Raw genomic sequence first — 16,462 nt, forward strand, 5'->3', positions numbered from 1 at the left:
GGTTCAAAGTCTCGGAGCACCTCCCCCAGTACTGTCATTAAAGTGAGTACAAGCATGACACAGAAAGGCTCACTCTAACCCTAACTCCCCAGCAACAGCCCAGGCCACCAGCAGGTCCTCAACAGTCATCTGCGTTAATGATAATCTCCTTGGCACACATGCTGCCCTGTAAAAACAGAGCACTGCAGCACCAAGCAAGACATTTCGTCATCTTCAGTACAAACCGAAAGCACGTTCTGTTTCAGGCCTTGCTGCCTTGTTTTGCAAAGTGTGAGGTCAGCATCATTCTCTCTTTTTATGAAGGAAAGCAGCTTCTGAAACATGTGGCCAACTAAGCTAGTGGAATGTCAGGTTCAAGTCTCTATTAGCTAAGACACTTTATAAAACGGCTAAAATAGGGCTTAGAAACATTACCAGGAATCACCAAGTCATCAGTCGGTCTAGATTTTGGGAAGCAGCAGGCTCAATATCAAGTACTGAAAAAAGGTGTGGACACCCAAAGAATACCTTCCCCAAATCTTAGTCCAAAAAATAGCTTTGGGGAATGCCCTGGTGGTCCAGTGGTTAGGACTCCACGCTTTCACTGCTGAGGGTGCAGGTTCAATGCCCTGGTCGGGGCAAACTGTGCAGCGCAGCCCCCCCACCCCCAACCAAAAAAAAGACAAAAAATAGCTTTGTATTCGGAACCCAACTACTCTACAAGGTAGACATGGCAGTCATGGGAGACCTAGGCTGAAAAGGGACTCAGGGCTCAGGCTCTACAGTCCCAAGGCTCTAGGACTCTGGCCAGTGATGATTCTTTCTCTGAAACTCATGTCTGCTTTTCAGTCACTTTATGCCCAGAAAGGACCTGAGAAACCAAAGGTCGGCCAGGCACACAGGCAGTGACAAACATCAGGCTGCAGGGCTACTCACCTAAACTATCAGGGCTGTCAATGGAGAAACACATCAGTATAACATCAGTATCCGGGTAGGAGAGAGGCCTCAAGCGATCATAATCTTCCTGCCCAGCTGTGTCCCACAAAGCCAACTCTACCTATGATAGGAAAAATAAACATAAGAGTGCAGGTTAATCCCACCATTTACTTTCAGAAGAAGTGACACTTAACACAGTACCTTCAAATGATAGACTGTCCAAAATAGTAAAATACAGGAGTGTTCACTTTTATTAGAATCAAGCCTGAAGGTCGGAAGGGGTATTTAAATTGTTTTAGGTTGAAATTTCTCAAAATTGCAAATTTTATAAACAGATGCTAGAATTGAATAACGTACCTAATTCAAAATGTCAAGTTAAAAATAACTTTGTAGGGACTTCTCTGGTGGCGCAGTGGTTAAGAATCCACCTGCCAATGCAGGGGGACACGGGTTCGATCCCTGGTCTGGGAAGATCTCACATGCCGTGGAGCAGCTGAGCCCATGTGCTGCAACTACTGAGCCTGCGCGCTAGAGCCCGTGAGCCACAACTACTGAAGCCTGTGTGCCTACAGCCTGTGCTCTGCAACGAGAGAAGTCACTGCAACGGGAAGCCCGCGCACCGCAACGAAGAGTAGCGCCCGCTCGACGCAACTAGAGAAAGCCCACGCACAGCAACGAAGACCCAATGCGACCAAATAAATAAACAAAAAACTTTGTAGCTTATAAGTACTTAATTACAAATAACATTCTACATAGGAAAGAAAGTGAATGAACAAGAGGGGAAATCAACTGTAAACAACATGCTACTAGGTATACAAGGCAAGAGAGGGAAAAAACAGAACAAGTAACTTTTCCTAATACATTCTCACTCAACCATTTCCTTACTTTGTCTCATCATTCTGCTCCAACGTGGAAACGTGGAAACAAGACTGTATTTGAGTTGATGGGTAAGAAAAGACACTATCCTGGGTGTTAGGCAAGGTCTGAGCTGACAAGAAAGGCCTATGGCTCTGCCTTTACTGCTCAAAAAAAATGTATGAATGGCTGAATGAAAGCATCACATAGGTAGGAGGGTAATCCTTTCACACCTGGGAACCTACTCACTTTCCAGTGGTAGGAGGGCAAGCTGATGTCTGGGCTCTGGACATAGCCCCGCTTCCACACTGTCCAGCACTGCAGTCAGCCCTGTCACCACTTCTTACAGTCACAGTGGATTTTTAACACCCTTTGCTCAGGAGCCCTTTGGGGCTCAAGGAGTTCTCCCTCCAATGCCTAGGATAGCCTTCTATTCCTAACACTTTCAGAGCCCATATTTCAGAGTTTCTAAATATTATTCCTACCTTAAAGTTGATGGCTAATTATCTCTTCCACCTTGAACCTCTGTCCCAGGATATGTCACTCACAACTTCCACACGTCCCATTGCGTCTCTGTCACACACACATACCATCAGCTTGGTATAGGAATCTGTGACATACTGATGCCCAATCCTCACAGCTGGTCTGATCTCAGGATGGTACAGCGCATTCATTCTCTGCCAAATCCCACTCCTCTGGCTCCTCCACACCTCATGGGTATTCAGTCAGACACAACAGCCAACTCTGATTGTCTCCTGATAAATGATTTCAGGGTGTCAGGACTGTCCCATGTCAGAATGGGCCTTTGTATTTTTGGCAGGTCTATTTCTTGGACCATGATCACCTAGAATTTTGGATAGTTCCCTAGGCTCTGTTAGTGCATACTTTTATGAGAATATTTGCAGGAGGTGCCCTCTCCCACTCTGGGGCTACCGACTTGCTCTAAGGTAGGTAGCTAGACTGTGATACCCTCTTCCAGATCAAGTACCTTTCTTTCAGGGTTTCTCTCCCTGGGTGAAGGGCTCCCCTATTTTGCCAGCGTCAGGCACGTTCAAGGTTGGCAGAGCAAGAAACATATTCATAGACCATTCCTCAAGGTTTATAAGTCAAAGTTCCTAAATTTCCTTTTAAAAAATATTTATTTATTTATTTGGCTGCAACAGGTCTCAAGGTTTGTAAGTCCCTACATTTCTTTTTATTTCTTAAAAAGTTATTTATTCATTTGTTTGTTTCTTTGGCTGTGCTGGGTCTTAGTCATGGCACATGGAATCTTTGTTGCCATGTGCAAGATCTTTGTTGGGGCACGTGGGATCTTTTAGTTGTGGCATGTAGGATCTTTTAGTTGTGGCATGTAGGATCTTTTAGTTGTGGCATGCAGGATCTAGTTCCCTGACTAGGGATCAAACCTGGGCCCCCTGCACTGGGAGCATGGAGTCTTAACCACTGGACCGCCAAGGAAGTCCCAAAGTCCCTAAATTTCTTAAAGGTAAGATCCTGGTCATTCCAAGACACCAAGGCACAGATGATGTTTCAAAGACAAAAGAAGAGTCATTACTATCCCCAAAACATATATACTGCCACAGGTGGAAAAGACTCTCCCAAATGATGGTCACAGACACATAGCAACCAACAGCTGTCATTCTGTGAATGACAAGATAAAACCAGCAATATACATTCAAGTAGGCTTTTGAGAAATGTGCTATGAAAATACCAACCTAATCCTGTTTTCCTCAAGCCACTGGGTCTTTCTGTGTATGCATGGCAATCAATCTAAATTAGATGAGAGGGCTGTTATGTGACAGCAGGCCCAAAGATCTCAGCACATTTTCACCCAGCTTGTCACAATTGGGCCCTGTCTCTACACAAAACCAATCTTCCTATCAGGCCCACAGAAACCCTGTATTCAAGCATCATGCAGAGAACTGACTGAAAGTTGAATTGGCAACACAGTACTGATGGGCCACCTGCAAGGTAGGACCCAGACAAAGTTCTGTTACGCTGGAATTCATGTGTTTTTTTCATCCATTCTTGACAAGAAGGGTGCCTTGGGGTTCCTAATGGCATGAGAGCAATCATTGTGGCCCACACGGCAACTGGATAAACTATAAAAGACGGTTCTGAGTATGCTCTTGTTCAGACCAACTTGTCAAGTGCTTTGGTGCTTCCAAATACCTTCAGTCACTTCACAGACCCCCAATGTCAACTGTAAAATAGCTTAAACAACTTTACAAATGAAAGTAGCTCAAAGATTAGGCAGCTTACTCATGGTCATAGAAGTATCAAGATACCCTATGAGGGACTCTAGAATTCTAAGCAGCTGGCCTAATGTGCTTTCCATTACACAGTCCCACAAAATGAGGCTAGGTAATACTGGGACAGAAAGGGATAACAGGTAAAGCAAGAATATGAGAAGGAAGAAAGGAGACAGAATTGTGGAAGCCAATAAATTAGGTGCTAGCAGCATGAGACATGTGACTGAATGCCTTAAGAGGACTGAGTGTGTTGGAAAAGAGCCCCTTGTTCTAGTTTTCTTTTCAGCTAACCCATTTGCAATGAGAATTTCATTCCTCTTCAAAATATGTATAGGAATCTGGATAAAATATTATTTTGACAACAAAAGGGAGCAGAAGAGGAAAAAAAAAATCTAATTCCAGAAGAGCTTTGCCCCAGTCTTGCTGGTGGGCTTTCAGGGCAGACAGGAGGAAACACTGTCCTCACCACCAGTGACAGGTAATTGAAGCAAATGTAGCAGCCTGTTTATGTTAAAGTAAAAAAACATGAAAAAAATTAAATGTGACAATGTTGTTTGACACTGCTGGTGGTATACATCAGTACAACCCTTTAGAAGCATAATCAATAAGGACCCGTTGACCTAGTAATCTCAAACTTCAGCACTTAATGAAATACTATGACAGAAAAAAAAGTCCATCCATACAAAGAGGTTCATTTTAGTATGATCCATTTGGCAACAAACTAAATTTCAAATATAAATAAAGCTGGAAAGAACACATATTCTAAGGCTTCCCCCTGTGAAATACATATGAATGTGGACAAAGTCTAGATGGTAACAGTTAAAAATGAACAAAATTGAGCTAAAAGGCAGGATGAGAATGGATTTCTCATTCTAACATTTTTGTTATTGTTATATAGTGTACTGAAGAGACAAAAAGGCCTAATTCTCTCCAGGCTCTATGAATAGCCTAACATGCAAAATAGTACCAGTTGTTATGAAAAGTATACTCACCTGCTTTCCGTCCACTTCAATATCTGCCACATAGTTCTCAAACACTGTAGGTACATACACCTCTGGGAACTGGTCCTTGCTAAAGACAATGAGCAAGCAAGTCTTGCCACAGGCTCCATCTCCAACAATCACCAGTTTCTTCCGGATGGCAGCCATTGCTGAAACACAAGACAAAAGCGTTATCTAGAATGCACAAGAAGCTGTAATAGCTTCAGTCTATGGCACACACTTTTCTGACCGTGGAGCACAAGCCTCTAGTAGCACACCAAAATATAAAATGTTAGTATACCTTTCCACTGGGCACCAAAAAGTCATACCAAAAATCCATAACTAGGGGGCTTCCCTGGTGGCGCAGTGGTTGAGAATCTGCCTGCCAATGCAGGGGACACGGGTTCCAGCCCTGGTCTGGGAGGATCCCACATGCCGCAGAGCAACTAGGCCCATAAGCCACAACTACTGGGCCTGTGCTCCGCGATGAGAGGCGAGGCCTGCGCACCGCGATGAAGAGTGGCCCCCGCTTGCCCCAACTAGAGAAAGCCCTCACACAGAAACGAAGACCCAACACAGCCAAAAATAAATATTTTTTTTAAAAAAGAATGCAACATAATTCTTTAAACAAACAAACAAAAACCCCATAATTAACATTATACTTAATGGTGAACACATTGAAAGCTTTCCCCAAGATCAGGAACAAGACAAGAAAATCCACTCTTGCCACTTCTAAGGAGGTTCTAGCAATTACGCAAAAGGCAACATAAAAGACATCCAGATTGGAAAAGAAGTAAAATTATCTTAATTTGCAGATGACATAATCTTACATATGGGAAATCCTAAGGAATCCACTAAAAAACTTTAGAACTAATAAATTCAGCAAGGTTGCAGGATACAAGGTCAACATACAAAAATCAATTGTATTTCTATTCCCTAGCAATGAACAAACTGAAAATGAATTTAAGAAAACAATTTCACTTACAATAGCATCAAAAAGAACAAGATAGGAATAAATTCAACAAAAGAAGTACAAAACATACTCTTGAAAACTTAAAAAAACAATGTTGAGAGAAACTAAAGATCTAAATAAATGGAAAGACATTCATGTTTATGGACTAAAAGACAATATTGTTAAATGGCAATATCTTCCAAATTAATCTACAGATTCAACACAATCCCTATCAAAATCCCAGCTGGCTTCTTTGCAGAAATTGACAACTGATCAGAAAATGCACATGGAAATTCAATGGACCCAGAATGGCCAAAACAATCATAAAAATGAAGAGCAAAGTTGCAGGACTTACACTTCCTGATTTCAAAACTTACTATGAAGGTACAGTAATCAAGACACTGTTGCACTGTCATAAAGACAGACGTATAGGTCTTTGTGCATATGCGGGATGAAACAGGAAGGTGAAGATGGCAGCAGCCAGGGCGGGGGTCCTGGGAGTCCGATGGCTGCAAAGGGCAGCCCGAAACGTGGTGCCAATGGGTGCACGGACAGGTATGGTGATTACCTGAAGCTCCCTGACCACTCACAGCAGGAGAGGGACCCATGGTATGACTGGGACCACCCAGACCTGTGGCTGAACTGGGGTGAACCGATGCACTGGGACCTAGACATGTATATCAGGAACCGTGTGGACATGTCCCCCACTCCTGTTTCTTGCAATCTTATGTGTAAGCACCTCTTCGGCTTCGTGGCCTTCATGCTGTTCATGTTTTGGGTAAGGGAGACTTACCCCACTTACCAGCCTGTGGGGCCAAAGCAGTATCCTTACAACAATCTGTATCTGGAACGAGGTGGCAATCCCAACAAAGAACCTGAGCTAGTGTTTCACTATGAGATCTGAGGAGGCTTCGTGGGCTTTGTGCGCCCCCTAACTGACTCCTTTAATCCTAGAGATTTTACCTTAATGAAATCCCTAATAAAACTTAGTGCTGTGGTAAAAAAAAAAAGACATGCATAGATCAATAGAGTAGAAGTGAGAATCCAGAAATAATCCCTCACCTTAGGGTCAAACCATTTTCAACGAGGATGCCAAGACAATCCAATAGAGGAAAAACAGCCTTTTCAACAAATGGTGCTGAGACAACTGAATAGATATATACAAAAGAAGGAAATTAGAACTCTACCTCACATCATATACAAAATTAACTCAAGATGGATTACAGACCCAAATGTAAGAGCTAAAACCACAAAAGACATTTTTAAATTAACCAGCCAAAAACAAAAAACGTAGTAGGGCTTCCCTGGTGGTACAGTGGTTAAGAACCTGCCTGCCAGTGCAGGGTACAAGGGTTCAAGCCCTGGTCTGGGAAGATCCCACATAACGCAGAGCAAGTAAGCCTGTGTGCCACAACCACTGAGCCTGCACTCTAGAGCCCGCGAGCCACAACTACTGAGCCGGTGTGCCACAGCTACTGCAGCCCACGTGCCTAGAGCCCACCTGTGCTCTGCAGCAAAGAGAAGCCACCACAATGAGAAGCCCACGCACCGCAACGAAGAGTAGTCCCCACTCACCTCAACCAGAGAAAGCCCGCGTGCAGCAAGACCCAACGCAGAGAAAAAAAAGAAAGAAAGAAAAAAAACGCAGTAAAATATACATAAAATCTACCACTTAAACAAATCTTAAGTAATAACTTTGGTGGCATTACTCACATTCAACACTGTTGTGCAACCATCACCACCATCCATTTCCAGACCTTTTTTCACCTTCCAAAACCTAATTTCTATATTCATTAAACAATAACTCCCCATTTCCCCTACCTCCCCTCTGGCAACCACCATTCTACTTTCTGCCTCTATGAATTTTACTACTATAGCTACCTCTTGTAAGTGGAATCATACAGCATTTGTCCTTTTGTGACTGGCTTATTTCACTAAACATAATGTCTTCGAGGTTTCTTCACTTCGTAGCATGTGTCAGAATTTCCTTTAAGACTGAATAATATTCCATTGTATCAATATGTATATACATCTTATTTATTCATTCATCTGCTGACACTTGGGTTGCTTCCACCTTTTGGTTATTGTGAATAATATATTTATCACAATATACTGTGGATAGTATATTCACAAATATATCCATCACCAGGAACCAAAGAAAAAAGATAAACTGGACTTCATAAAAATTTTTTAAACTTTTGTGGTTAAAGAGATAGCATCAAGAAAATGAGAAGACAACCCACAGAATAGGAGCAATGTTTGCAAATAACATATCTGATAAGGGACTTGTATCTAGAATACATAAAAAACTCTTACAACTGAACAACAAAAAAAGCAGCTTAGGTTGGTAGTCTGGCTCAGAGTCTCTCATTGCAGTCGAGGTTGATTTAGACCCAGAATATATAAAGAACTCCTACAACTCAATAATAGCTAGACAAATAATCCAATTTAAAAATGGGCAAAGGGGACTTTCCTGGTGGCACACTGGTTAAGAATCCGCCTGCCAATGCAGGGTACACGGGTTCAAGCCCTGGTCCAGGAAGATTCCACGTGCCTCAGAGCAACTAAGCCCGCACGTCACAACTACTGAAACCCGCGTGCCTAGAGCCCGTGCTCCGGAACAAGAGAAGCCACTGCAACAAGAAGCCCACGCACCACAACGAAGAGCAGCTTGATGCAACTAGATAAAGCCTGCACGCAGCAACAAAGACCCAACGCAGAAATAAATAAATTAATTAATTTTAAAAAATGGGCAAAGGATCCGACTAGATCTATGACCCAGCAATTCTACTCTAAGAGAAATGGAAACGTGTCCACACAAAAACTTTACATGAATGTTCACAGCAGCATTATTCATCATCATCAAAAAGCAGAAACAAACCAAATGTCTAACAACTGATGAATGGATAAAATGTGATTTATCTACACAATGTAATATTATTCAGCAATTATTCAGTGTGTGTGGGGAATACTAGTACATGCTACAACATGGATGAACCTTAAAAACATTACAATTTGTGAAAGAAGCTAGCTAAAAAGAACCACATACTGTGTAACTCATTTGAAATGTCCAGAATGGGCAAATGCAGAGATAGAAAGTAGACTGGTGGGGCTTCCCTGGTGGGGCAGTGGTTGGGAGTCCGCCTGCCGATGCAGGGGACACGGGTTTGTGCCCCAGTCCGGGAGGATCCCACATGCCGCGGAGCGGCTGGGCCCGCAAAAAAAAAAAAAAGAAAGTAGACTGGTGATTGCCAGGGGAAGGGAGTTGGAGGAATAGGGAATGACTACCAAGCGAATAGAGGGGTTTCTTTATAGGGTGATGAAATTTTTCCAAAATCATTCTCAGATGATTGCACAACTCTATGAATATTCTATATACAAATGAACTGTACACTTTAAATGGGTGAATTGTAAGGTATGTGGATATTTAATAAAGCTGTTAATAAAAAAGAAAAGAAAAGAAAAGCATAAAGACTCCCTCCATTTGGCACAGACTAGTGGTCAACCCTAATTCCCACTATTACCTCTTAGAACAGCACTCCAATTTTTAGTTGTGCACTTTGTTGCCCAGCTAAAAGACTATATTTCTTAGCTTCCCTTATATTAGGTATGGCCATGTAGTTCACTTTGTAATTCTACCCCTGAGATGTAATCAGTATTTTGTGGGACTTCCAGGAAGTCTTCCTTAAAGTTGAAGTCTCATGCCCTTCTCACCCTCTTCCTCCTTCCTGCTGCTTAAATCTGGGGTCTGGGCTGTTTAGAAAAAGTCGTCCTAGAATATGAAGATGAGTGCCACACCCTAGAGTTGGAGGAATAAAGGGTAGAAGGAGCCTAGGTCCCAGATATCTTGAGAGCCACCATCTCAGCCCAACTGCCTACTTCCACACTTCTTTTATGTGAAGGAAAAATAACTGTCTTGTTTAAGGTAGTATTTTTCAGGTCCCCATTACCTATAGTCAAACTAATTCTCAACAATACATACTCACTGACAAAATCATGTTGTCTGAAGGGAATGTTTCTCAAACTGGAGTGGATGAGACAATCCATTGGGGTACATGAAGGAAACTTTAGAAACTAAATTTTTTTGTTTTTTTTTTTTGCAGTACGCAGGCCTCTCACTGTTGTGGCCTCTCCCGTTGCGGAGCACAGGCTCTGGACACGCAGGCTCAGCGGACATGGCTCACGGGCCCAGCCGCTCCGCGGCACGTGGGATCCTCCTGGACTGGGGCACGAACCTGTGTCCCCTGCATCGGCAGGCGGACTCTCAACCACTGCGCCACCAGGGAAGCCCATGAATTTACCTCTTTAAAAGTCCTTCCTCTATATTCAGTCTGACTGCTAACATCTTGAAAGGATTCACAAACCATTTTCTACTTTTTCTCATGCTCTCAAATTCATGCCAAGACTTTATATACTTTACCCATCTCAGGCCTAACTTGGTACTGGTTTATGCCCAAAGTCAAGGAACCAGGACTTTCCAGGATGCAAACAAAATGCATCAGGAACTTCCCTGGTTCAAAAAAAGGCTGCTATCTTTGAATAGCATCCTTCCTAGAAAGCACTCAATTCTCAAGAAATAATTCCTCTAAATCTAATGTGGTTAAGGACACACAAAGTGAAAATGCCAGGGAGTGGGCTTCCCTGGTGGTGCAGTGGTTGAGAGTCTGCCTGCCAATGCAGGGGACACGGGTTCGTGCCTCGGTCCGGGAAGATCCCACATGCCGCGGAGCTGCTAGGCCCGTGAGCCATGGCCGCTAAGCCTGCGCATCTGGAGCCTGTGCTCCACAATGGGAGAGGCCACAACAGTCAGAGGCCCGCGTACCGCAAAAAAAAAAAAACAAAAAAAAACCAGGGAGCAACCAAAAAGGCTCTTGAAAATTTTCCCTGGGGAACATTTTGCCCCGGAAAAGTATAAAACCATTCAGCTTCTACTGATGACAAAGACAGAAATCACAAGTGATTATGGGATAAAATGAAAATGAAAGTCTACAATTACAAGGTAATTTCTGGGATGCTAGGAGTCTGGCAATACAACCAGAGTTGTTGATCAGATGTGAAAAGTACAAACATCAGAAAATGAAACTCACTAATTTTTCCTGAAATGACCCAGGAATTTTTTTACTCTAGTATCTTTCCTTTCCACTTTGTTATAATCCAGTATCTTTTAAAGTACATGGCTTGCCAGCTTGAGAAAGGAAATCACACTGAGCTCTCTGCAGTCTATCTGCCAGATGTATCATTTTCTATTTCTAGAGTCTGAATTGTTTCAGATATAATTCTTAAGTGCTTTGAGTAGAGGTTTATTTTTCCAGTAACAGTCAATTATATCTATTTAAGTTACTTGTAATAGTATGCAAGCGACTGTATATTTCTTTTAAAAGTTCTTTATATTTTTCCTCAGTTCAAAACCTTCAGCATAAGTTACTGTGCTACCCTCACTCAAGTCGAAAGGAGCTCTCTCATGGTGCTAAAAGGGCACAGAAAGTACCCATTCGGAGTTTATGTTCTCTGCATCACAAAACCAGCCTTTCCTCAGATCTCAAAAAACAATGTGTTCTGGCTGTGAACCAAATATCAGCAAATTACATTAAGCAGTTACTGTTAACAAAGAAAACAAGACAACCAATATTGCAATATATTTCCCATCCATATGTAAATAGAAATGGGTGTCCAAGAAAAGCAACTGAGAGGCTACATGCAGTGTCCCATGTAATCCCACATTTGGTACTCAGCAGTCACAAGAGCAGAGAGCTCAGCGACTCTCAGGAGCCCACACCACAGCCCTCCAGTGCAGCACCCCTTTAGAGGAGGTATGTGGAATCTCTGCCATCTCTTACAAGGTCTGGCATTATGAAAGGCACTCAGTGAAGAGCAGTTACTACTACTAGGGTCTCTCTCCTGCCAAGGCCTAACCTTAGGTCCTCTAGCATCTTTCAATTCATACACTATTGCCACCTGTGGTATCCCACATCACTTTCATCTCTCCTGTCTACTGGCTCCTTCTTTCAGTCTACAATAAAGTGCAGGGTGCCCTATTCTAAAACAAGAAATCTCCACATCCGTGCTTTCCTCTAGTAACCTTCCTCTCTCTGATCTGTTTCAAAGAAAAGGTACAAATTTCTGCTTGCTTCATACCTACTCACTTGCTTAAATTCTTCCCATCTGCATTCTGCCCAAATTTCTACTGAAACTTTCTCAAAAGTCACTAATGACCTACCTTCACAAAATCCAGTCCTCATTCTCCTTGATATTTTTTTTTACCACCATACCTTCCTATCCTTGGACCTCCTTGACAAAATATCCTGATGTGCTGATCTCTTAAGTCTTCCGTCTCCCTAGCTACAGCCTCCACACCTAACGACTCCCTTCAAGATTGTTTTTTTCCCTCACTCTCCTAATACTCTACCTATCTCTGGGGGTTTCAGTTCTTAAAATACTACTTTTATGCACATGATTCTCAAATCTCTATCTCTGACCCAGTCCCTGTTCTCAAACTCCAGACACACCTGACCTCTGTGCTCTGCTTGCATATCAAATTCAACGTCTCCAAGACATCATCCCAACTTCTGTCAAGTCTCTTCCCAGTTCCCCCAATCTTGGTGACAAAAACAAAATTACACTCCTAACACACTCAACTCACTGTAGAAACCCTGAGGTTAAAAGACTCTTTTACTTCCTTTGTTCTTCACAGTATGACTACTGTCAAGTTCTGGAGAATTCTACCCCTTCACGGGTCTCACTTCCACCACTAACACTTCCCCTTGCATTCCTACAGTCATCGTTTTCAGTTCAAGTCCTCAGTACTCCCTACCTGGAGAAAAAGCAAAAATCCAACTGGTTTCCTCACTTCCCTTCTATCTTGCCTGTTGCAGCCAAATCCTCCATTCCTATGACTGGGCTTCAGTCCATCAGTCTTTGCTCAAAGGCCTTTAGAAGGTCAATGCCACAATCAGGTCAAGACACATCAGCCTTAACCTCTACGACCCTCTGAAATTCCAACAGCAAAACCTATTTTATCTTCACAACTTCTCTCCATTCCTTATACACCTGGTTCTGTTAACTGGCCTTGTAAAATTCCTCCACCTCAGCTCAAAGCAATGCCTTCTTTGAAAAATGTTTCCCTTTCCCCAGAAAAGAACAACTCACCTGTCCATCTCAACTACCACCTTCTGTTTCAAAGCCTATTTCTGGTCCTATGGCTTCCACTCCCAAAAATGAGATGCTGCTTAAAACTGGGGCTTTGGACTGCTCTTGGTTCTTATACATATCAGTTCAACCACTTTTACCAGGCATCCTACCCTATGTGAGAGATGTGGCAGTTTATTTCTCTGTGCTTGACTCATATCCATTCCTGAGGTTTAAGTTCCTCCAGGACAGGGACTATGCTTCTGGCTTGGCCTATCCCTTGGAACTGTATTCCCAGCTGCATTAATGTGGCAAGGATACACTGAATGGGATCCATGTACAGAGCAATAAAGTCTAAAGAAGGGGTATGTTTCCCCAAAATACTGATGAAAAACCTATAGTCTCGGAAAACTGAAATTCCACTCAAACTACCACAGGTCAAGCACTAAAATACTGAAAAAGACTTAGTGTGTAATACTAACTGGAGCTGGACATGTGCTGTACTCAGTAGAGAATTTCAATAACATTCCTTTGAAAAACAGACTACCAAAGTATATCAACTGAAGCTACTTCTGCCTGACTTACCACGGATGTTTTTGGAGTCTCAACATTGCAGCTTCCCCTCTGTCTGATATACCATATATAATGTTTGCTATCTGCCTTTCAAAAGTCCCCAATTTTAAGTACATACTTCCTACCATCACTGTATTGCAATTGGATCCTTCACACATCTGAAAACATCCCTGTAAAATGCTGTTAGAAAGCCAGGGAGCACCACAGCAAAGATACATGCTCTTAGTGACTACTCTTCACAGGTGGACAGTGTGCCAAGTATACTGGGCCCAGCCCTGCCCCCTGATTTTCAAGGCCAAGAAAATTCCCAGGATGGGAACAATGGCATTATCAGTGGCTGTTGCAACCTCTCAAAATCAATCACAACAATGACAAATTAAGGTGCCCTGACTTAGATGTGGATGGAGCCTACCTTGCCCCTGTTGCTTTACTTTTGGGGTTTTTTGGCCGCGCCGCACAGCTTGCAGGATCTTAGTTCCCTGACCAGGAATTGAACCCGGGGCTCTGGCAGTGACAGTGCTAAGTCCTAACCACTGGACTGCCAGGGAACTCCCCTGTTGCCTTGCTCTGATGTCAGTTACTACTCTACAGGCAACATGAAAGCCCCACAGTCTTCCTGGTATAGTCTCATTCACAAAGTTACTGACAACCACACCAAAAAAGTCAGAAAGACCTTCTAACTCTGTGTCCAGAATGCTTTAAGCTACAGCAATAGGGTGAACTCAACAAGGCCACATGGGTGGCTGTCTGCGGCTGGCATTCAATGATCTAGTGGTTAAAGCACAAAATACAATAAAGAATTACTAATCGCTATTTAAAGGTTTCTATTAGAAAGCAGGAACTTTTGTTTTATTTGTTCAAAGACTCAAAACTTATCAAAGGTTGGAACTCAGTACAGGACTGGCCCTGCTGCTAAGAAGCAGTGCTGGGAGTGAATGGCAAGAGATCACCCTTCTGGAAACCACCACCTTCCTTCCATAAGAGGAAATAAGGGCTGTCTGGGCATAAACATCCTCCCTGAACAGCACTGAGGACAGAGGGGAGGGAAGAAGGCAAGAACAACTTTTTTATGATGTGCAAATCCTGGTGGACATAGTCACAAGTACTTGGAGCAATGCCCCTTTCAAGGGTGATTCTTCTGCTGGCATTGATGATGAAGCACTTTCCGAGGAATATACCTCACCGGCCCCATCAGAGGCTTGGGTTTTTGGAGGACAACCACTACTGATACACTTCACTGCCACATCTGATAGTGATACCTACTGCTAATCACAGGCTACTTGTGGCTCTCAACTCCATTTCTGCCTCACCCTATTACCTGACATACAACTTCAAAAAACACATTATGCTAATCATTCTCTGGTTCTCTCGTTAACGATACAAATGGTGTCATAAGTTTCAAAATATGCTATACTACAACAGATCTTAAACTGCGTGGACCTTGATCAGCCACCATGACAACTTACACTGGTATATCACAATGTACCTGTTACACATTTGATAGGAACTGATTTGATCCTGAACTCCTCCAAAGGCAGGTTTAATTATCATTCATTTTACTAATGAGAAAAGAAGCTTAGAGTTACTATATTTTACTGAGTATAAGGCCAGTATGTTATTAAAATATATTTTCAAACTGAAAAACTGTTCTAGCATATAAGGTACACAGTTCTAAAACTTCCAATTTTAGAGAGGATGCTGATATGTAACTTGTGCAATTGGGATAGACAACAAAGGATTTACTCATTGCCAAAGAGCCCTACAAATCAACCAAACTCCACTAGCCTAAATTTCTGCCAGTAAACAGATGAAATACGCCAGGTCTACTAAGCAAACATGTCATGGAAGCCCTGTGCCAACTGACACACAATGAAAGGCATGTGATGTCCAACTGGTCAGGGGGAAAGGGGATGGGGGAACATGACACATACGAAAAAACGTTATTCTACAGCGTGTTATATATTATACAGTGGATGTATACACACACATATAGAAGCTTTCTTAAAAAATATTTCAATTGAAGTATAATTCATAGGACTTCCCTGGTGGCCCAGTGGTTAAGAATCCACCTGCCAATGCAGGGGACACAGGTTTGAGCCCTGGTCCCGAAGATCCCACATGCTGTGGAGCAACTAAGCCCGTGTGCCACAACTAGTGAGCCCGTGAGCCACAGCTACTGAAGCCCGCGCACCTAGAGCCTGTGCTCTGCAACAAGAGAAGCTACCACAACGAGAAGCCGATGTACCGCAACGAAGAGTAGCCCCAGCTCGCAGCAACTAGACAAAGCCCATGCACAGCAATGAAGACCCAACGCAGCCAAATTTTTTTTTTTTTTTTTTTTTTTTTTTTGGCGGTATGTGGGCCTCTCACTGCTGTGGCCTCTCCTGTTGCGGAGCACAGGCTCCGGACGCGCAGGCTCAGCGGCCATGGCTTACGGGCCCAGCCGCTCCGCGGCATGTGGGATCTTCCCGGACCGGGGCACAAACCCGTGTCCCCTGCATCGGCAGGCAGACTCTCAACCACCGTGCCACCAGGGAAGTCCCCCAAAATTTTTTTAAATAAATAATTTAAAAAAGAATCTGCCTTCCCATGTAGGGGATGTGGGTTCGAGCCCTGGTTGGGGAACTAAGATCCCACATGCTGCGGGGCAACTAAGCCTGTGTGCTCTAGAGCCCACACACCACAACAGAAGATCCCACATGCCACAACTAAAGACCCGATGCAGCCAAATAAATAAATAAATATTTTTAAAAAAAGAAATATAATTTACATACTATACAATTTATCCATTTAAAGTATACAATTCTGGG

The 16,462-nt window shown here is 43.0% G+C and overlaps 1 protein-coding gene and 1 pseudogene across 3 annotated transcripts in view; one reads left to right on the plus strand and one right to left on the minus strand.

Annotated features, from left to right (window-relative positions):
• The window catches only part of RHOA (ras homolog family member A), a 52,025-nt gene that overhangs the window by 5,908 nt on the left and 29,655 nt on the right, over positions 1-16,462 (minus strand). For 2 of the 3 annotated variants that reach the window (XM_022573150.3, XM_022573148.3), the window contains 2 exons: positions 5,015-5,172; positions 916-1,036 (listed from right to left, as the gene is read on the minus strand). In XM_022573150.3, the coding sequence (XP_022428858.1) occupies positions 916-1,036; positions 5,015-5,170 (277 nt within the window). In that variant the 5' untranslated portion in view covers positions 5,171-5,172. Of the gene's footprint in view, positions 1-915; positions 1,037-5,014; positions 5,173-7,016; positions 7,102-16,462 lie in introns of all 3 variants that reach the window. The other variant, XM_089919323.1, reaches the window with a different exon arrangement.
• On the plus strand, positions 5,672-6,916 carry LOC111174399 (NADH dehydrogenase [ubiquinone] 1 beta subcomplex subunit 8, mitochondrial pseudogene; annotated as a pseudogene).

This window comes from Delphinapterus leucas, chromosome 10, assembly GCF_059928025.1.
Source record: "Delphinapterus leucas isolate spDelLeu-1000000601 "Yukka" chromosome 10, BTC_Dleu_Yukka2, whole genome shotgun sequence".
NCBI classification, from domain to species: Eukaryota; Metazoa; Chordata; class Mammalia; order Artiodactyla; family Monodontidae; genus Delphinapterus; species Delphinapterus leucas.